The 21,559-nt window shown below is 39.3% G+C and overlaps 1 protein-coding gene across 1 annotated transcript in view; it reads left to right on the forward strand.

The window, feature by feature from the left end:
- Nucleotides 1-21,559, forward strand: part of LOC118669188 (DNA-directed RNA polymerase II subunit RPB2-like) — a 37,449-nt gene that overhangs the window by 15,027 nt on the left and 863 nt on the right. The window contains exons 7-22 of the mRNA XM_036335103.1: nt 343-539; nt 708-827; nt 1,756-1,942; nt 5,179-5,322; nt 5,558-5,697; nt 5,798-5,909; nt 9,078-9,232; nt 9,947-10,145; nt 10,476-10,644; nt 12,592-12,688; nt 14,231-14,325; nt 16,658-16,908; nt 16,989-17,078; nt 17,327-17,434; nt 18,170-18,283; nt 18,907-19,067. Of these exons, the coding sequence (XP_036190996.1) occupies nt 343-539; nt 708-827; nt 1,756-1,942; nt 5,179-5,322; nt 5,558-5,697; nt 5,798-5,909; nt 9,078-9,232; nt 9,947-10,145; nt 10,476-10,644; nt 12,592-12,688; nt 14,231-14,325; nt 16,658-16,908; nt 16,989-17,078; nt 17,327-17,434; nt 18,170-18,283; nt 18,907-19,067 (2,339 nt within the window). The remainder of the gene's footprint in view (nt 1-342; nt 540-707; nt 828-1,755; nt 1,943-5,178; nt 5,323-5,557; nt 5,698-5,797; nt 5,910-9,077; nt 9,233-9,946; nt 10,146-10,475; nt 10,645-12,591; nt 12,689-14,230; nt 14,326-16,657; nt 16,909-16,988; nt 17,079-17,326; nt 17,435-18,169; nt 18,284-18,906; nt 19,068-21,559) is intronic.

The following is a 21,559-nucleotide window of genomic DNA, read 5'->3' on the forward strand; positions in this document are numbered from 1 at the left end:
TTAGTAAATTTTGATTTGACTATTAAACTACTCTAAATTGATTTTAGATATTTGGAAGGAGCTTGTTTTGCCATTACTTATTAAAATATTAAAAATAAACACTATTTTTATAATGGAATTATTTGTATTTTTCTGGAAAGTGCTGATTAATGGATTTTGTTAGAGATCTAGATATCTAAAGTGTCTTCAAGGTCTAAGATTTTTTTATTCCTTGATTTTCTAAAAATATTTGCATAATCAATTAGGTTCATCGGGATAGTTAACATCTTATGAATTGACAGATAACTTATTTTTGAGGTGAAAGTGTGAATTTTAAAGTAACTTATTTAAATTATCTGATAGGTTAAACCTTCTCTCGATGAAGCTTTTGTCATCCAAGAACAGAATGTTGCACTAAATTTTATTGGCTCAAGAGGGGCAAAGCCTGGTGTCACTAAAGAGAAAAGAATTAAATATGCAAAAGAAGTCTTACAGAAAGAAATGCTTCCTCACGTTGGTGTCAGTGATTTTTGTGAGACCAAAAAAGCTTATTTCTTGGGGTATGTTAAATTTCATTGTTTTAAGTTCTTTGCAAAATATGTATTTGAGATGAAGCTTTCCCTAAAGCCCAAAATGTCAAACATGATGTTTTTATAAATAAATTTTTTAAAAATCCCAAAACCATGTGTTTTCTTTTTCTCACCTTTTCTTTTTGTTTTTTGTTAAAGGTATATGGTGCATAGGGTACTTCAGGCAGCTTTGGGTAGAAGAGAATTAGATGACAGAGATCACTATGGAAACAAAAGATTGGATCTTGCTGGACCACTACTTGCATTCTTATTTAGAGGGTAAGGAATTATAAGATGACATTATTAAAAGTAGAGAGTTTTCACTTTGATTGGCATTGTACGTGGAAGTGCTAAACTATCATTCATATTGGGTGCATGTGAAGTTAACTATGTTCTCTTTGCCCCTTGCCCAGATTTAGTTTTTCTTCATGTCTAAGAATTTTAAGTTTGTGAGTACCATTTATTATAGTCCTCGCTTATTACATTTTCTCTATTCCTCTGGTAGTTTTGCAAGGCATTTGAAAAAGCTGAATAGTACTGCTTTAATTTTTGAAGGCTGATATTAGGACTTTTGTTACTCCTGTTTTGTATTTTATAAAAACACAAAAGCTGAAGGGACTCTATCAAAATATTAGCAGTGGTTGTCTCACAGTATTGGGGTCATATGTGATTTCTATTTTATTTTAAATGTTTTTATACTTGCCATAATGAACATACATTTTTATAATTAGAAACAAGTTATTTTAAAAATAAGATATGTTGACCGTTTAATAAAAATAAGATGTTAGCAATGTTTTATACATGTTCTGTTATTTAGTGTATTGCAGATTAGTATTTTTCAAATTTTTTGTTATCATCCCGCTAAAGAACCTCTTGACACTTGGCCCCACAATGGCTCTCCCCATACATGCTTATGTTCTGTATGTACATCTATAATTTATACATTAAAAAGAGTAATAACACCTCTCTCTCTAGACCAGTGGCCGGCAAACTGCGGCTCGCGAGCCACATGCGGCTCTTTGGCCCCTTGAGCATGGCTCTTCCACAAAATACTGACTTCTGCGCATGGGCCATGAAGTTTCAATCGCACTGTACGTGCGCGCCCTTGACCAACCACTTTTTGTCTCCTTATGGGCAATATTGTCCCTGTTGAGAATGTATGCTGTAGACCTTCACATGTTTAAAACAGTACCATTTTATTTGGCAGCATGTTTAAGAATTTGCTTAAAGAAATACGGATCTATGCACAGAAGTTTATTGATCGAGGAAAGGATTTTAACTTGGAGTTGGCAATTAAAACAAGGATTATATCTGATGGCCTAAAATACTCTTTAGCTACTGGAAACTGGGGTGACCAAAAGAAAGCTCATCAAGCCAGAGCTGGAGTATCTCAGGTAAAGATGTCGACTGTGATTACAGGCCTGATTGCAAAATGTTATGGGACTAGCAAATACTTTCATTCGTTGAATATAAATTATCTTGCTTTTCCCCCCACACTTGGTCAGATGTAAGAGCATTGGAAACTTGAATTATGAAAATGAAATTTTTCTTCTTTTTTAAACCTTTATCATTAAAAGTATTACATATGTCCCCCTTTTTTCCCCACTGACCCCTTCTAGCCCACCCTTATTCCCCCAGAAATTTTTCTTAAATTAGCTTCTACTGTTACTAATAGAGACTTAAAGTTTTGGCATGCATCAAAACAGTTAATTAGAGTAGCCATTTGGAAGGTGAGATAGTCCATGTTAATGAAATTTTTATGTCTTAAAAGCTTCATATTAGAAGTTGAGGAAAATATAACACTGATTTCTTTTTTTTTAAAAATATATTTTATTGATTTTTCACAGAGAGGAAGGGAGAGAGATAGAGAGTCAGAAACATCGATGAGAGAGAAACATCAATCAGCTGCCTCCTGCACATCTCCCTCTGGGGATGTGTCCGCAACCCGGGTACATGCCCTTGACCGGAATTGAACCTGGGACCTTTCAGTCCGCAGGCCGACGCTCTATCCACTGAGCCAAACCTGTTTCAGCTAACACTGATTTCTAACACTGATTTCTTTGTTGGCTGGTCGTATGTACAGGGACTGCAATAGCTACTCTTAGATGGAATTATGGGGGAATGTTTCACAGGGCACTTTAATTTTTTCCTATTTGTTTTTCATAGAAGTTTGAAAATCTATATGTATATGTCTAGCTTTATGGAATTTTTTCTTTTAGATCTTGGCCTCTGCCTTTTTTTTTTTTTTTTTTTAACTAGCCTGTATCACCTGGTTAATTTGGCATTCAAACACCAACTTCAAGTGCTTGATTCCTAGAAACCCAGAGGCTCTGAGAAATTCTGGGAAGCTTTCCAATAGCAAAGTTAAATTTCTAGTTCCTTTTAATTTAGTGAGGTTTTATTGAGTATACTTGGTGTTTGTGATGCTGGATTCACAACCATGAATGAGATGCTATTCTAGCTCTCAAGGAGCTCACCATCTATCAGAGGAGACAGAGTCATCTGTACACAGCTCACTAGGCTGGGGGCTGCACTAGTGAGTTGCAGTTCAGTTCAGTGGATGGTTATTGGAACTGTTGATGAGCCAGGCACTGTGCAACACACGGAAGTTGCACAGATGAGTAAAACATGATTTCTGATCTGCAGCAATTTACCATCTGTACTCATAGGTAGATGTAAACAGATAGTTACAACATGGTACAGTAAGTATTTTAATGAAGGATGTGCACAACCACTCTGGGAATGCTGCAGAAAAGCACTTAATGCAGCTTGAGAGGGTGAAAAGTCTTTCTCTGGAAAGTAACACCCAGCTGAATCTTGGTAATTGGGAAATAGTCCAAGCCTGGGAGAAGTGGAGAACCAGTGGCTCACAGGAAACTGGGAGAAAATTTCTTGATACCCTGAAGAAAGGGATGGAGAAAGGAAAGAGTGTATGTAGGAGGAGCTAGAGCAGTCTAAGACTTTCAACTCAAAGTGGGAGAATTAGGAAGATGGTGTTGGAGAGGGGAGCTGGGAATAGCTCATTGAAGGGATAGTTGATATGTTTACTTTTTGATTTTTAGGTAGAGTCCCAGTAATTGGCAGTGTGGAGAAAAGATTTGAGAAGGTTACCCTTGGTGGCAGGAAGATTGTTGCAACAGGCTTAGTGAGAAATAACTAGGGCCTTGACTAGACTAACTTGTAGATGGAGACAAATGTGAGAAATGTTTAGGAAGTGCATTTTGTAAGACTTTGTGATTGATTAGCTAAGTGTGGCTTGGTGGTTGGATGTTGACCTATGAACCAGGGGGTCATGGTTCAGTTCCGGGTCAGGGTGTGTGCCAGGGTTGCAGGTCGGTCCCCAGTGTAGGGGGTTTCTGGTCAGTGATTCTCTCTTATCATTGATGTTTCAGTCTCTCTTCCTCTCACTTCCTCTCTGAAATCAATAAAAAATATACTGAAAAAAAGAGAAGTCCATAAAGTACAGAAAAGAGAACAGTTCTTCCTGGAAGTGGGTCAGGTGGCTTTTGTAGAGGTGGTAACATTTCAGCCAGCACAGTAGAATGGGGAAGTGCATTTCATTCTGTGGCAATAGCATGGACAAAGGTGTGGAGGTGACAGGGTGTTTGGCAGTGTTAATGAGTTTAGGAGTTTGGGAGACTGGTAGGAGAAGGTCGTTTGGAACTTTGTTGAGAAGAACTTTAATGTCATGCTCCTCTCTAGTAGGTGGGGAGCTGTTTTAAAATTGTGTAAATGGGTGAGAGATGTGAACATGTCTGTGTTTTAATCTGTAACTGAGGGGGATTGATCGGAGGGGACATTGGGGGGACTTGTGAGGTGTTGGCAGTAGTATAGGTAAGAGGTAAGGGGCCAGTGTATTTCTGAGACATTGGGAATGGAGGGATTGGGTTTCTGAGAAAATTTGAAAATACAATTGACAGGATATGTTTATTGGTGTGTGATATGAGGAAGTCAGAGGCAAAACTATTTTGAGATTTCTGGATTTGAAAATTAAGGGAAGGATGATGCCATCAACCATGAAGGGAGACTTAGGAAGAAGAAGGAGGTTTGGGTTGTTGTAGGGCTAGGGAAGATGGTGATTTGTTATTGGGCATATTGAGCTTGTATTGCTTACTCGGTATGCCTCTAAAAGTTACCTTATAAGCATTACCTTGCTTACTATCCTGTAAATTTTGAATCCCCTTGTTGGATTTAGAGGTCTCAGGATGGATTAGTGATGTCTGCTATGGTCAAAGGAATGTGAGCTGATAGCATTTAACACTTACTGAGTGCATGATGTATGCCAAGTACTGTTTTAGGTACTGGGATGCAACAGAGAATAAAACAAAAAATCCCCACCCTTGTGGAACTAATGACCTAGTGGTTGGAGACAGACCATAAAGAAATTATTTATGTTTTATGGTGGTATGTTAGAACTGTATATTAAATATTTACCATTCCTGTTTAAGTTACGGAAGTTATGGGGTGAACAAGATTATCCAGGGAAAGATGGAGAAAGGAGGGATGGGGTCAGTTTGCCGCTCAGTGGATTATCTGTAAAAATATGACTTTTCCTCATTCCAGTATTTGCCAAAAATGTGATAGTTTTACAGAAATGCCCCAACTTTAAAGATTTGCCATTGTGTTGTAGGTGTTAAACCGCCTGACGTTTGCATCTACTCTTTCTCACCTGCGTCGTTTAAATTCTCCAATCGGTAGAGATGGCAAGCTGGCAAAACCAAGACAGTTGCATAATACGTTGTGGGGAATGGTGTGTCCTGCTGAGACTCCAGAGGTAATGGATTAAAATTTGTGTTCAGAACAAAGAGTCTGCCAATAATTATGTAGGATGTAATTACTTTCAGAGTGAGTTTTTATGTATCATGTAGTGTGGCTTAGAACTAAGATAATTTTGTTCTTCGAAAGTAGGAGTAAATCCTGAAATCAAATTGAAGGAAAAGTGTCTATGGAAAATAATTTTGGTACTTACGCTAAAGCAGTGTGACTCATACTTCGTTTGTCATTTTAAGGGCCATGCTGTAGGACTTGTGAAGAATTTAGCCCTGATGGCTTATATTTCAGTTGGATCTCAACCTTCTCCAATTCTGGAATTTTTAGAAGAATGGAGTATGGAAAATTTAGAAGAAATTTCTCCTGCAGCTATTGCTGAGTATGTATAGGTGTAATTTTTTAAAAAGCTATTATTAATCTTTGGTTATAGCTTAATATAGAGTGACTAAACGCAAAACGCTTTTGGTTTTGTATTTCAGTGCAACCAAGATTTTTGTTAATGGCTGCTGGGTTGGAATACATAAAGATCCTGAACAACTTATGAACACTCTAAGGAAATTGCGGCGTCAGATGGACATCATTGTGTCTGAAGTAAGGGTCTTTAATTAAGAGGCCAGGGTCTGTGGGATTTCTAAACAGGGCATAAGGCTAGACAGAAATTATTTTTGTGTTGGCATCTTTCTTTAACTGGTTTCTCTTGCATTGTAAACTACATTGTCAAAAGTGTAGGTAACGTTTTGATCTTAACTCAATAGGTAGCAGGTATTGCTTGCTCTAAGGCTTTAGATATATGCTTCTAAAAATTTGACGTGTAAATTTAAGTTATTAAATTATATTTTAGAACTCAAATTATATTTTAAAGTAAAAGGAATTTTTTTTGAGGATCTTTTGGTAAGGCCGACAACAATGCTTTTAAAAGGATAATCACATCTGATTCTTTGAATCCAGAAATTCATTCATAAAGAGTGATACACCTCTAATAGATTCTCATATTTAGGTGGGTATTGAAATGCTTTGGGATAAGGATGAATTTTTAAAAAATCATTAAAATATAGTATGTGTACTTTATTACTCTCCCAAATAGGACTTTTGCTTTTAGTGTACTGTATTAGGGATATGGCTCAGGCTTTTGATTCTCGCAAATCTACCCTTGGGGTCTGTCTAGTTTTGAAGGGAAACTATAATACACTTAGGCAATAGCTGGCCATCTTTCTACCTAGCAAAGCAGAGAAGAGAGTTTGGTTGCTCCAGACTTTCCTCTAGAAGGCAGACACCTTAGGTTTTGACCCAGGCATTTCACAGCTTGAAGGCAGGAAGAGCATGTTTCATTTGAGGGCAGGCAGGGCTAAGAGAAAGCCTAGGAACCAAAATTGGCTGTATTTTTATGATTGAGAACTTGTTTAATGCCATGTTTTTCTGCTGAAAGCCTCCTTTAGCTTTTCTGTATTCTCTGAGGTAAAGTTAAATTCTTCATGCTGTTTTAGGCATTTTTACTTTCAATGGGACCATTCCTTCAACCTGGAATATTTCTGCTCCCTGTCCCCCAATGGCTCCTCAAAAACAGGCTGAAGGGAGGAGGGTTGCTTATTATTTTTTTCAGGTAAATCTCACTTATTCTGCAAATCATATATTAACACTCATCTCTTTCAGGATACCTTACCTGACTTCCCAGTTTGACATAGATCAAGACAGACATTTTCTATAAAGGGCCAGATATTAAATATTTCAGGCTTTGTTTACCGTACAGTGTCTGTTGTGTGTTCAACCCCGCTGTTGTAGTGCAAAGCAGCCACAGATAAAATGGGAACGAATAAAACTTTATTTACAAAAACAGATGGCAGGTGAGGGCAGATTTGGCCCGTAGGCTGTTTCCTGACCCCAACATTAAGATGTCTGACTCACTCACTACACTATTAACTCCTCAGAGACAGGAAACATGTCTTACTGTGACTGTTATTTTCCGCTCTGAGCATGGGGTCTGACATATAGTAGATCTTTTTTTTTAGTTTTTATTTCAGAGATGAAGGGAGAGGGAGAGAGAGATAGAAATATCAATGGTGAGAGAGAATCATTGATTGGTTGCCTCCCGCACCCTACTGGGGATCGAGCCCGAAACCCAGGCACGTGCCCTTGACTGGAATCAAACCCGGGACCCTTCAGTCTGCAGGCTGACACTCTGTCCACTGAGCCAAACTAGCTAGGGCATATAGTAGACCTTGAAAGTTTGTTGAACATTATAAATGGACCTGTGTCCTTGGAGTAGGCACTTTAGAAGTTGTCTGGTACTTTTTCTTTTCCTTCATATTTTCTGATAACCAGAAGTTCTCATTTTACCCTTCTGTAACTTGAATCATCTATTGGGCTTGTTGGGCTTTCCTGTCAGTCGTCCTCTGTATATTACTAAAGAACACCTGTTTCCTTTGGAATGTAAGCTACTGCTTGGCCTTTGGGAGGACACGCTCAATTTATGTCCTCCTGGTAAGCTAATAGAGCTATATTCTAGGAATTCTCTAAGGATTCAAGGCAGTGCATTGAAAGCAAGGTTTTTTCTGGGACTTGAGAATGCCACTCATGATGTTTTGCTCATAGACACAATGTTTCTCCTCAGATTGTTTTCTAAGGACAGGAAGTGGGCTAAGAGCTTGGAACATTTTCTCTTTATTGGCTTTGACTCTAGTTTTGAGGAACTTGATGTTTTTGATAAAGCTTTTATTATTTTTACTATTGTTTTTAAACTGAGTAATCCAGATCTTTTCCTTTCTTAAATAGACCCAATCTTTTCTTTAATAAAAGTATCCAGATATGATTTCACTTTTTAAAAGTACTTTTATGGAGAAATAGCAATCTATTTTCCCATTTTTCAGATTTAGGCAGTTCACTTGAAAGTCTTTTTCCTTTTGATTTTTTTAAAAATATATGTATGTGTACTTTAAGTTCTGCAGTGCTTTTAATAATTATTATATTCTTTATTGAAAATTTTTGATATTGTCTAGGAATATATTTTTAGTACTATCCAGTAGGAATATAATGTGAGCTACATATTCATTTAAAATGATTTTTAGTTGCCATATTATAAAAGTAAAAGACAAGTGAAAATAATTTAAATAGAATATTATTTGAACCAGTACATCTAAAACATTAAAATTTCAACATATATTCAAAATGAACATTATTAATGGAGTTTTTACATTTTTTTTCTGGTACTGCCTTTGAAATCCCGTGTGTGGTTTATTCTTACAGCATATCTCATTCCCCACTGGTCACATGCCAGGGGCTCGGTAGTGACATGTGACATACTGCATTGGACGGCTAGACTGTAAGCCATTTGTCTAATAGGTGACTGGGAGGAGTCAAACTTATTCCTGGGAAAGTATTGTCAAGGCAAAGTGATATGAGGCTGGTTATTAAAAGTTACAGAGTGAAGTATATGTGATTATCAAAGAGGCAAAATAAAAACTTGTCATTTACTAGTGTTTGTGATACCTGAAACAGTTTTTTATTTTACTTTATCTTGCATGACATTATTACCAGATGTTGTTCAGGTCTATAATTGCCAAGGTTAGATATTTATCCTTTATAAAATTTTACATTATACCTAGACTTTTAATGTATTAAACAATGATAATCTATTAAGATTTGTCCTTTTTATTTGACAAGGGGGTACTCCAGGAATTCATTAGGAGCTTTATTGTATTTATAGCTAAGCCTCAATGATAGAGAAAATAACAGTCTATGAGACTTTTGTTTTTTTACATCTAGGTTTCTATGATCAGAGATATTCGAGAGAGGGAGATTCGGATCTATACAGATGCAGGTCGTATTTGTAGACCACTTCTGATTGTGGAAAAACAAAAGCTTCTGTTGAAGAAGAGACATATTGATCAATTGAAAGAGAGAGAATATAACAACTACAGGTAAGTACATTCAGTGAGAAAAAAGTTGAGATATAATTCACATACCATAAAATTAATGATTTTCAAGTATATAGTTCAGTGGTTTTTAGTATATTCACAAGATTGTGCAACCATCACCACTATCTAATTCCAGAATATTTTCATTGACCCAAAAAGAAACTATTCATAAGCAGTGATATATATATATATATATATATATATATATATATATATATATATATTATTGATTTCAAAGAGGAAGGGAGAGGGAGAGAGAGATAGAAACATCAATGATGGGAACGAATCATTGATTGGCTGCCTCCTGCATGCTCCACACTGGGGATTGAGTCTGAAACCCGGGCATGTACCCTGACTAGGAATTGAATCCTGACCTCCTGGTTCATAGACGGATGCTCAACCACTGAGCCAAGCCAGCTGGGCGACTGATACATTTTTATTATAAAAAAATTCAAAAATATGTGCAATAAAAACCCCATTTCATACTCTCCTGTACTTGTTAACAATTGGGTGTATATTCCTCCAGACCTTAATCAGTGTATTTATATACTAAACCCCTAATCCCCACAAATAATTTCTTTAGAACAAAGCACAACACACTTAAAATATGAAACCACAGTCTGTTCTATGCTTTTGGAATACTCATTATTAGATAGAATGCCTAGTTAGTTAAAAGAGTTCAGGAATTAAGGAAATTAAGAGAATTCTTTTTTTTAGTTGGCAGGATCTTGTGGTCAGTGGGGTAGTGGAATATGTTGATACTCTAGAAGAAGAAACAGTGATGCTGGCAATGACTCCAAATGATTTGCAAGAGAAAGGAGTAGCTTACTCTTCCACATATACACACTGTGAGATTCACCCATCAATGATTCTTGGTGTCTGTGCATCTATTATTCCATTTCCTGATCATAACCAGGTTGGTAGCCATTTTTAACTTCTTATTTGTGAGGAATTGGGGGAAGTAGAATAAAAGTTAGAGATTAGTCTGTAGTTCTTAAAGAAAAGCCTTTTAGTGAAAGGCTATGAACTCTATTGAATCAGCATTTAACATGCTTATTCTTGTGTTTCACTGTTAGAAGCCATAACTAACTATTCCAAAGGGTCATCACTTATCTTTCAGAAACCCTCCCCCCGGCTCCCCCCGATAACTTTACCAATCCTTCTGATTTATGTCATAACCTGTAGAGTCTATTCCTTTAGGAGTAATTACATTTTTATTGATTCTGCTGTTCATTTCTACCTTTAGTCCCCTAGAAACACATACCAGTCTGCTATGGGTAAGCAGGCCATGGGAGTTTATATCACCAACTTTCACATCCGTATGGATACATTGGCCCATGTTCTCTATTATCCTCAAAAACCGCTTGTGACTACACGGTCTATGGAATATCTGCGATTTAGAGAGCTGCCAGCAGGTATGTTCGGTTCTTTTCTACATCTTTTAAGGTCCTGTCATGCTTAAGGCTCTTTTCTGGGTACTTGGGAAGGTTAATAAAATACATATGACACAGTCTCTTTTCCATGGAATTTATAATGTGGTGGGAAACATGAACACAATTAAATAAAAATGTAGACATGTCAGAAGTGTTATGATGGAGGTACAAGGTCCTTTGGTAGCACAGAGGAAGGAAATGATGTATTCTTGTTGAAAATGTAGAGCCAATTTCATGGGAAGGTAGCATTTTAGACTAAAGTTGATGAAAGGATATTTGAATTTGAGAGAAGGTTTCAGCAGGGCCTAGATCCAGGAACACATGAGATCTGGGGACAGTCAGTAGTCGTGTCCTTTTAATATGACTGAAGTGTAAGTGCATGTGAGTAAAGCTTGGTCTCACAGTGTGCAGGAGAGCAGGTTGAATTTCATTTGGAGAATGAAGACCTTTTTGAGCAAGGAAGTAATACAATTAGAATTTTATATTATGAATATCATGTGGCACTCGTCTGAGAGTAGATCAGAGTCAGATACAGTATTAGCACAGAGGTAATTTAGAGGTGTTTGCCTCGGTCTAAGTGAGAAATGGTAAGGTCCTAAAGAAATGAAAAAGACTAAGGGGTGATACATGTTAGAATATACTTGATAGGACTTGTTGACTGGGTGGATGTGGAGCAATGAAGAGATGGTTCCTGGCTTGGGTGAGCAAGGAGAGAGAGGTACTATTAATAAAATTGGAGCACAGTAGAAGAAGGAAGAAGTTGTAGAGGTAATATAAATTCAGTTTTTGACATGTTGATTTTGAGTTGCTACCAGAGTATCTAAGAAATGATCTTCCAGTAGTGAGTTGCAAATATGGTTTTAAAGAAAGTCAAATCTAGAGTTGTTAAGTTTTTGATCTATTAATGGTAATTATAGATTGCTATGAAATTGCTGAGGTTAAATTCAGAGTTAGAATACAGCCAGAGACAGACAGAACGTTAGGCACCAGGAAAGGAAATCGGGAGAGAGGCTTTGAGATGTAGCTGATAAAGAGGAGAATCAGGAGTTTGCCAGAGGAGATGCTCAAGGAGACTGGACAACAGGCAAAAGTGTGCAGAGAAGCTTAGGGCTATGAGAGTGTTGAACATCAAAGGAGACAGCATAGTTCTTTGGCACAATTGTCTTGTTAGTATTATGAACAGAATTTTGTCTTTGGGGGTAACATTCATTTAATAAAGTGTGCCTTGTAAGTAGTGACTTTAAATGATTAACTACAATAAAGGATCTAACATTTTGATAACAGATTCTCACAAGTTCGAGAATGATTTATTTTTAAAGTCCTCCACAAGGGGTTACTCTTGTCTAGAAAAACAAAATGATAGGTTTCCTACAGTACACTCATATCGTTGGGCTTACAGTGCTGTGTTTTCTTCAACATTTAGATAACTGGTTTCTCTATAACTAGAGAAGAAAAGAAATATAACTAAAGGGTTGGATTTGAAATAAAATGTTCCTTTGGTACTGAGATGAAGTGTTGAGGGCATGGCTGGTAGGAACTATATGCCTTTCAGTTCTGTTATTATTTCATGCTTTAATCATGTTATCTATTTTAAAAGCTTTTAAGTTTATGGCACAGGGTTATTGTGAGAATCATGAAACTTGGTTTGGGGAGATACTTTATAAATCTGAGGTAACTTGTACGTATAATCACTAATTATCAGAAAGGATACATTGGGAATGAATGCTCTTAGGATTTGCTTGTATTAAATGTTAAGCCATCAGAGTGGTTGCTCACAGATTACAATTCCATGAGGAGTGAACTTTGACAATTACCATGGTGAAAACATCTGTGGCAAATATGGTGAAATAAAATTGATGTAAAAGAAAGGGGCAATTTTTCTTTGTTTCCCAGATGATGCTTTAATGTTTGTTCTTCAATGCACCACAGGTATCAACTCAATTGTGGCCATTGCATCATACACTGGATATAATCAAGAAGACTCCGTTATCATGAATCGTTCAGCGGTAGACCGAGGCTTTTTCAGGTCAGCTATTTACAAAAGTTGTCAAACACAGATACAGTGGAAATACTAATATTTTAATAAAAAAACTTCTCTAAAAATAGGTTTGACTTTTATATGTTCAAACTTTTTGGTGATTTTGAAGGTCAGGTTGGAAGAAATTTTGATCTGACAGCAGATAAATTTTTCTGTTAAGATACCTAACCTTTTGCCTCAATTCATGAAGCTTAGTGGCAATCTGGCAGGCACATGCTGTTGTGCAGATGCCTGTGTAGAGTTTTGTGTGGTGAAATCTATGCCTTACTCCAGAAAGCAGAAGGCCTGGTTGATGATCGTGAACAACTGAAGACACTGCTTCCTGTAGCTCAGGATTTTCAGATGCTAATATTTTGACCCCACCCCCACCTCTTTTGTAAGCAAATAACATGTTTGCATTTAGTTAATATAGAAATATCTAAGAAGTAAAAATAAACCTATAATCTTAGGACCATAAATAACTGTTAAAATTATTATGTGTTTTTTTTTCTTTTCTTTCTTTTTTTAAAAATATACTTTATTGATTTTTTACAGAGAGGAAGGGAGAGGGAGAGAGATACAGAGTTAGAAACATCGATGAGAGAGAAACATCGATTCAGCTGCCTCTTGCACGCCCCCTACTGGGGATGTGCCCGCAACCCAGGTGCATGCCCTTGACCGGAATCGAACCTGGGACCCTTCAGTCTACAGGCCAATGCTCTATCCGCTGAGCCAAACCGGTTAGGGCTATGTGTTTTCTTTTCAACCTTCTTTTCTGTGATGCTGTTATTTTATTAACAAGCAATTTCAAATCTATAGCATATGAAGACTGCTTAAAAAACTGGGAATTTAGAAGAAGATGGATTTTGTGTGTGTGTGTGGTTTCAGAGATAGCACTAGGACTAGGGGGTGGAAATTATAGCTTAATATTTCACAAACTTTGCATTTGAACTACTGGAACAGATCTTGGGTGACCATCTCTGGAGGCCCTATGGAAGGATTCTTATTTTGGGTAGGAGGTTGGACTCAGTGACATTAGGTCCTTCCTGTTCTTACATATAATTCCAGCTGTGTTCAGGTTATTGGTCAAGTGCTACATGTATGACCCATGTGACAGCATTTAGGACTTAACTTTGACTCGTAATATAGTTAAACTAGAAGCCCGTTGCACGAAGATTCACGCAATAGGCCTTCCTTCCCCTGGCTCCTGGCACCAGTTTTCCTCCGGCACCCGGGACCCAGGGCTTTGGTCTGGCTGCAGCGGAGAAGCCAGGCCTCTTCAGTCTTCAGTCTTTGCTCCATGCCTGCGTATGCAAATAAACCGCCATCTTTGTTGGGTTAATTTGCATAGTTGCTCTGATTGGCTGGTGGGTGTAGCAGAGTGACACCAATTTGCATGTTTCTCTTTTGTTAGTGTAGATAACTCTTACCCTCTTTTCATGATTTAGATTATTTCCCAAATATTACCAATTAAGTAAAAATTATTGGTATATTCTAAGTCTTATTATTAGAGGAAAATAGAAGCTACCTTCAGAACTATTTGTTTTTTAGGTCTGTTTTCTATCGCTCATACAAAGAACAGGAGTCTCAAAAAGGATTTGACCAAGAAGAAGTTTTTGAGAAGCCTACACGTGAAACATGCCAGGGTAAGTGATACTGGCATTTAAATTATGGAATTCAAAGTTAACTTAGCATGGTTTTCCTAATTACTTTTTCTGGGGTTTGTCCCCCCTCTTAATTTTTTGCCACATGGGAGTATGTTTTTATGTCATTCTTAGAACTCATATTTAAGAGAATAAGTGTGTTTGCCAAAATATTTGGTGGGCAATGGTACAAGTTCTAGGAGTGGGCTTGGTACAAGTTCTTCTGTCCTGGTAGATCCTGCTTTGAGGAGGGTATTTGGAAATCAGAGGTTGTGTGATATCATGGGACACACCTCAGCTTCATTTTCACTGGTACTGTGTATGTCCTGTCCCTCAGTTTATGTATTGGCATGGGAACTCCCTCCTCTCTTCACATTGTGGTGTGACCATATTTGTCTAGTCACAGTATTTGTATACATTTAACAAATAAATGAGAGGATACCTAGCCTTTTTTTTTTTCCTAAAAACTCAAACTTCTTTTTTGTAGTTGTCACTATTTTCACAGACACCTAAAAAATATGTATACGGTATTATGGATAGAAGGTCTAGGGAAATTGGGTATCTTTACTTCAATTTTGACTTCTAATAGTATTGCATGAAGTAAAGTGGGTTTTGTTTCCCTAGGCATCTTCCTATTACTCCATTCCCTGGGATGGTTCTATATAATAGTGAATTGGTGTCCTGATTTACATAAGATAACATTCAGAATTTCTGTGGGAGGATGTGTGTAGAGGCCATTGATATTTTCTCATGTAATATAGAGGTTAGAAGATGGCCACACACTTATCCAAAATCACCCAGCAGATGGGGAATTTGATATTTCAGTGCTCATTCTAGTGCTTTTTAGAGTTCAGAATAGTTTATAATATTTGAAACTAGAGGTCCTGGTGCACGAATTCGTGCATGAGTGGGGTCCCTCGGCCTGGCCTGCGGAATCAGGCTGAAACCAGCTCTCTGACATCCCCGGAGGGGTCCTGGATTGCGAGAGGGCGCAGGCCAGGCCAAGGGACCCCACTGGTGCACAATTGGAGCCAGGGAGGGACGCAGGAGTTTGGCCAGCCAGGGAGGGACCATGAGAGGACTCCAGGGCATGTCCGGCCTGTCTTGCTCAGTCCCAGTCAGCCAGACCCCAGCAGTAAGCTAACCTACTGGTTGGAGCATCTGCCCCCTGGTGGTCAGTGCACGTCATAGCAAGTGGTTGTGTGGCTTTACATATCATTAGCATATTATGCTTTGATTGAATAGACAACCAGACACTTAGCATATTAGCCTTTTATTATATAGGATGAGAGTATTAATTATACCAGGGGCCCAGTGCACGAATTTGTGCACCTTGAAAGGAACTGTGGACCATGAGGCTGCGGTGGGCACAGGGGTGGGTCTTGGCCCATCCTCCGCACCCCCACCTAGCCCCTCCCGCCACAGCCCCCGGTACCCTGACTGCCGGCAGCCCCGCTCCTGACGCCGCTGCTCCCATACGCTGATGACACTGGCCCCACTCACACCCGATGATGGCGTGGAGCGATTGGATGGGGCTGGCACCAGCAGCGGGTATGAGTGGGGCTGGCCCATCAGTGGGTATGAGTTGTGGCTGCTGCCCTGATCCCCCCTTAGGAGCAGGGGGAGGTGGAGAAGCTCTCAGGGGCTCTAAGGGCCAGCAGCCGCTGCTTGCACCTGCTGCTGGTGCTGGCGCTGCTGCTTGTACCCGCTGCCAGTGCCAAGTGGGTGCCAACGGCAGCTCCGGCACTGGCAGTGGGTGTGAGAGGCGGCTGCCAGCCTCCATAGCCCCTCAGAAGCTGGGGGGATAGAGAAACCCTGAGGGGCGATCGAGGCCAGTAGCCGCTGCTCGCACGCGCTGCCAACACTGAGCAATTGGTGTGGGCTGGCGCTGGCAGCAGGTGCGAGTGCCAGGTGGGACCGTGGTGCATGGGAGCAAAGAATTTTCAGTAACCACCAGAGGCTCGCCCCAATGACAGCGACTGGCACCCTGCCTTGGTCTGGTGACCCTGTTTGCCTCCACCATCCCGCTGCGGCCCATGCCCACCATGTTCCGTGCTCTGCTTCCTGCTGCCAACTCTTGCCATGTCCTGTGCACGCCCCCTGGTAGTCAGCACACATCATAGCAACTGGTTGTTCCGCTGTTCAGTCTTTTTGCATATTAGCGTTTTATTATATAGGATGGTCATGGTGAATTAGAGATTCCTGTGAACTTCTCAGACTTAGAATTGATTTATGTATTTGGTTCTTAATCTTTGTGGAGAGGATTATGTGACATTTTAAATACTTTTCTATGTGGCAGTACCCTTCTAGAAATGCCATATCTGTTTCTTTGTAGGTATGAGGCATGCCATATATGACAAGCTGGATGATGATGGCCTGATAGCTCCTGGGGTCCGTGTATCGGGAGACGATGTTATTATAGGCAAAACAGTCACCCTGCCTGAAAATGAAGATGAGCTGGAGAGCACTAACAGACGCTATACCAAGAGAGACTGTAGCACTTTTCTCAGGACTAGTGAGACAGGCATTGTGGACCAGGTTATGGTAACTCTCAACCAGGAAGGATATAAATTTTGTAAAATAAGGGTGAGTATAGCTTTGTCATATTGCTATTTATGGAAAGTAAACCAGATGGACTTAACTAACCTATTTTTATATGAATTCAGGTACGCTCTGTTAGAATTCCACAGATTGGAGACAAATTTGCCAGTCGACATGGTCAAAAGGGTACTTGTGGTATTCAGTATAGACAAGAGGTAGGTATTTTTTATCTGCCTCACTCCTAACCCAGAGTCTTGTTGAATATTTTATTAAATCAAATGATTTAACTTAAGAGCCCAAAGGTGGTAAAGGCTTGACTTTTAATTTTAGTGTTGACTAAGTATATGAACATACTGTATTAAAGAGAATTTAGGACACAGAAAAGTTCAGATGAGAGGAATCAGTTCTTGTTCCATAGCTAAGAGATTTAAGTTTAAGATTCTTTTTAAAAATTCATTTATAGGATATGCCTTTCACCTGCGAAGGAATCACCCCTGATATCATCATAAATCCCCATGCCATCCCCTCTCGTATGACAATTGGTCACTTGATTGAATGTCTTCAAGGGAAGGTAAGAGGTTTTCTTTAATAATATGAGTTCCAAACTGATGTTCTTTCCAAAATGATGATAGGTGATTTCTCTTATATTTGACTCAGGGTACTTTGGAAGAAGCTAATGTGGCATAATCATAACCAGTCACAAATTGTTTATGATTAATTATGCCTTTTTTCTTTTTGCAAAAATTTGCAGTTATGGCTAAGTCGGAATTTTTATAAAATTTACTGTATCAAAGCAGTACACACACACACACACACACACACGCATATATATGTTGGTTACCTTTTTTATTGGTTCTTTTCTATAGATAAGAGTTAATTCATTGGTGGTTAGTTCATCGAGAACTTAAATTTATAGCTATATTATTAGCTGTGTGTGTGTCTTTCGGTGGAGGTTTTTCTGTTTTTAAGTATCTTGTTAGAGTAGAATGGCTGCAGCCTAACAAATAGAGGACTTGGTTTTAGGGCTTTAAAATGTATTTTCCTTGAGCCATAGGAAGTGTTTGGGAGTCTCTTTTTGTAACTGTTCTCATGGATTCCTTCCTATTTGAAGAGTTATAATTAAGTCTTTATTTTTAGGTAAATTAGTTATAAATACTATGTTAATAAAATGAACCTATGATATTGTAGCTTTCCATAGCAGATTTTCTAAAGTTCAGAATCCTTTCTTTTCTAGAAAGGATTTTTACAGATTTCTAAGGGGACATAGAAGGAAGCAGCCTTTTAAAGATTAATTTTTTTGGTAAAGGTTTCAGCTATCAAAGGCGAAATTGGTGATGCCACTCCATTTAATGATGCTGTTAATGTGCAGAAGATTTCTAAACTTTTGTCCGATTATGGCTACCATCTCAGAGGAAATGAGGTATGTTTTCACTTACGTATTTTTTTGTATGTGTGTAGTTTCATTCTTTTTTTTTTCTTTTTTTTTAAACATATTTTTATTGATTTCAGAGAGGAAGGGAGAGGAGAGAGAGAGATAGAAACATCAATGATGAAGCATCATTGATTGACTGCCTCCGGCGTGCCCCTTACTGGCAATCAAGCCTGCAACTCTGGCATAAAATCATGACCTCCAGGTTCATAGGTTGACATTCAATCAGTGAGCCACACTGGCCAGGCCCTTATTCTTTTGTATGCTTACATGGCTGTATCAATGTAGTTTTATTCTTAAAGAATTTAAACCTTTTATTGAAGTATATACTGCAAATATGTTACAAATTATAAATGTATAGCTTGGTGAATTTTCACGAAGTGAACATCCCACATCCTGAAAATTAAATTGCCAGAACTCTTTTATGCATAGATGCCCCCTTTTGTGTCTCCCTCCAGTAACTACCTCCCCGCTCCACTCTACTGACATCTAACAGTATAGATTATTTTGCCTGTTTTGATTTTTATATAGATGGAATCATACAGTATATGTACATATATTCTTTGAACTTGTTTATTAATATTTTTAAGTCTGTGCTTCAAACTTTGTTTTAGGTCTTGTACAATGGATTCACTGGTAGAAAAATCACATCACAAATTTTCATCGGCCCCACTTATTACCAGCGTTTGAAGCATATGGTGGATGACAAGATTCATTCTCGTGCTAGGGGGCCTATTCAGATCCTTAACAGACAGCCCATGGAGGGTAGATCCCGGTAAGAGAGCTGCATCATTGTCTATTGTCCATAGTTCACATAGTAAAGGCAAGATAAATGTTTGTTTCTTTCCCTTTATTAACCAGTTAATGAGTTGGTTATCTAGCATCCTTCAAAGTTGACCAGTGATTTGTTTCTCAGTAATAACATTGGAAACTCAACTGATTTCATGTTTTTGCGTATTAAGAGTACTAAGGAAGCCATCACCATCCACCTGTCTGGTGATCTGAACAACGCATTTTATTTTACCCCCAAGCTGGGAAAACTTCTCATTCACTCGTTCTTTCCACTCCCTTTGCCAGCAGCAATTTTACCATTTCAGGCTTGATTACCCAGGAGACTCATTCATGGAAAAGCTACTTTATTGAGATAAAATTTTGTTATTCATTTTTGAGTACAGAGTTGAATTCTAGTAAGTTAAATGATAGCATGATGAGACTCGACTCTGTACTTCATTGTATTTTATGAGAAAAATTATATATATAAAAGGCTAATATGCTAAGTGTCCCTCCCTCCGTCTGACTGGTCACTATGACACGCACTGACCACCAGGGGGCAGACGTTCAATGCAGGAGCTGCCGTGACGTGCACTGGCCATTTACAGGGAAATGGCACCGTGTACCTGGCATCCACAAAGCAACACTTGGCTTCCCTGAAGTGGGACACAGGCCCTGCCACCACCCTGGAGTGACAGCCCACCAAATCACAGCTGACACTCCCAAGACCCCATGGCTCAAAATGCAGTCCAGGGCCCAATCCAGCCCAGAAACGGTGGCTGTGGGCACCGGGTAATGATGTCACATAGCAGTGCCCAGCTTTCTTTCCCTAGCAACTAGCCTCCTTGGAGTTTCTTCAGCCCAGGAAGATGACTTGCTTTATAGCCAGGTGCAAACATTTTACACTTTAACCAAATGTCTGTGAAGCGTTTTCATGTGCCTCATCTCATTTGACCCTCACAGAAGTCCTGGAGTAGGTAGATAGGAGACTTGGTGGAATCCTATTTTCTTTTGATTAGCCAGAAAACAGAGTTTTAGAAAGCTTAGAAAATTGACCCAATTGAAAAGAAGTAAGAAATGGTGAATCTTGAAAATGACTTCAGGTTTTCTCACTGTGCAGAATATAGTCAAACACTGCTGCAATTAAATATTTTACCCTTTGTTCTCCCTGCGTGATCTACAATAAGAATCTGTGTTGTGTTGATATTTACTGCTGTGTTGCTGACAATTACCTGAAAGAGAAGTTGGGGTGCTTCTCTGGGCTGGAAAAAATTTAGCTACATCAGAAAGCAGGTCTAATTAAGCAAGTTTATTCTATATACATACTAATAAAAGGGTAATATGCTAAGTAGACCAGATGTCTTCTGGATGTCCTTCTGGACATCCTTCCAGACAAAGCCACAGCAGCTGCAAAGGCCGGTCCAGCACTACGGTCCCTTTTGCAGAGGCCGCGGGAGAAGGCGCCGCAGGAGAAGGCAAAAGGGAGAAGGCCAGTGCTAAGGGAGAAGGGGGAAGGTGGCAGTTAGGCAGTTAGGGGAATCAGGCCAAAAGAGGAGAGCAGTTAGGGGGATCAGGCTGGCAGGGGAGCAGTTAGGGGCATCAGGCAGGCAGGCAGAGGTGGTTAGGAGCCAGTGGTTCCAGATTGTGAGAGGGATCCTGGATTGTAGAGGGTGTAGGCCGGGCTTAGGGACACCCCCTCCCATGCACGAATTTGTGCACTGGGCCTCTAGTATATATATAAAAGTTTAAGTTGACTTGCGCATGCGTGATACATATCAAGCTCTTGTGCCAATCACATGCACGTGTTTCGATCTGTCATTGTCGATTGTGAATTTGGTTGACAATTCTTGGTTCACAAAATACCACGTGCGGGCACGCACGTACATGTGATTGAAACTTCATGGCCCATGCGCAGAAGTTGGTATTTTGTGGAAGAGCCACACTGAAGGGGCCAAAGAGCCGTATGTGGCTCGCATGCCGCAGTTTGCCGACTACTGCACTAGTATGCTATATGTGAGAATCTAATGTGTTTACTCTATGGGGGGACCTTCTAATGCACATTAAATAGTTGATTGATTTCTCACCTTCCCCCCCCATGTAGAGAAAATGCTAGGATATACAAATTAGAGTCTAGTTCTCCTTTATTAATGTCATTCTTTACCTATGCCATTAGTCAAGGTGCTGTTGATATCTATATATATAAAAGGCTAATATGCAAAGTGTCCCTTCGGGAGTTCCACTGGGAGAATGGGAGCTTGATTGCTTGCTATGATGTTTGCTGACCACCAGGAGGTGGTGCAGAACATGGCAGGTGATGAGTGACAGTGGTGGGGTGCCAAGGGAGTGAGGGAAGGAGGCGGTGGGAGGCTGGGGGAACTGTGTGGTGGAGGCACGCAGGTAGCTAGGGAAGGAGGAGGTGGGGAGGCGGGGAACTTGATTGGCCCTGATGGCCAGCCAGGCCTAGGTACCCTACCTGTGCAAGAATTTTGTGCATCA

This window comes from Myotis myotis, unplaced genomic scaffold, assembly GCF_014108235.1.
Source record: "Myotis myotis isolate mMyoMyo1 unplaced genomic scaffold, mMyoMyo1.p scaffold_m19_p_1, whole genome shotgun sequence".
NCBI lineage: Eukaryota > Metazoa > Chordata > Mammalia > Chiroptera > Vespertilionidae > Myotis > Myotis myotis.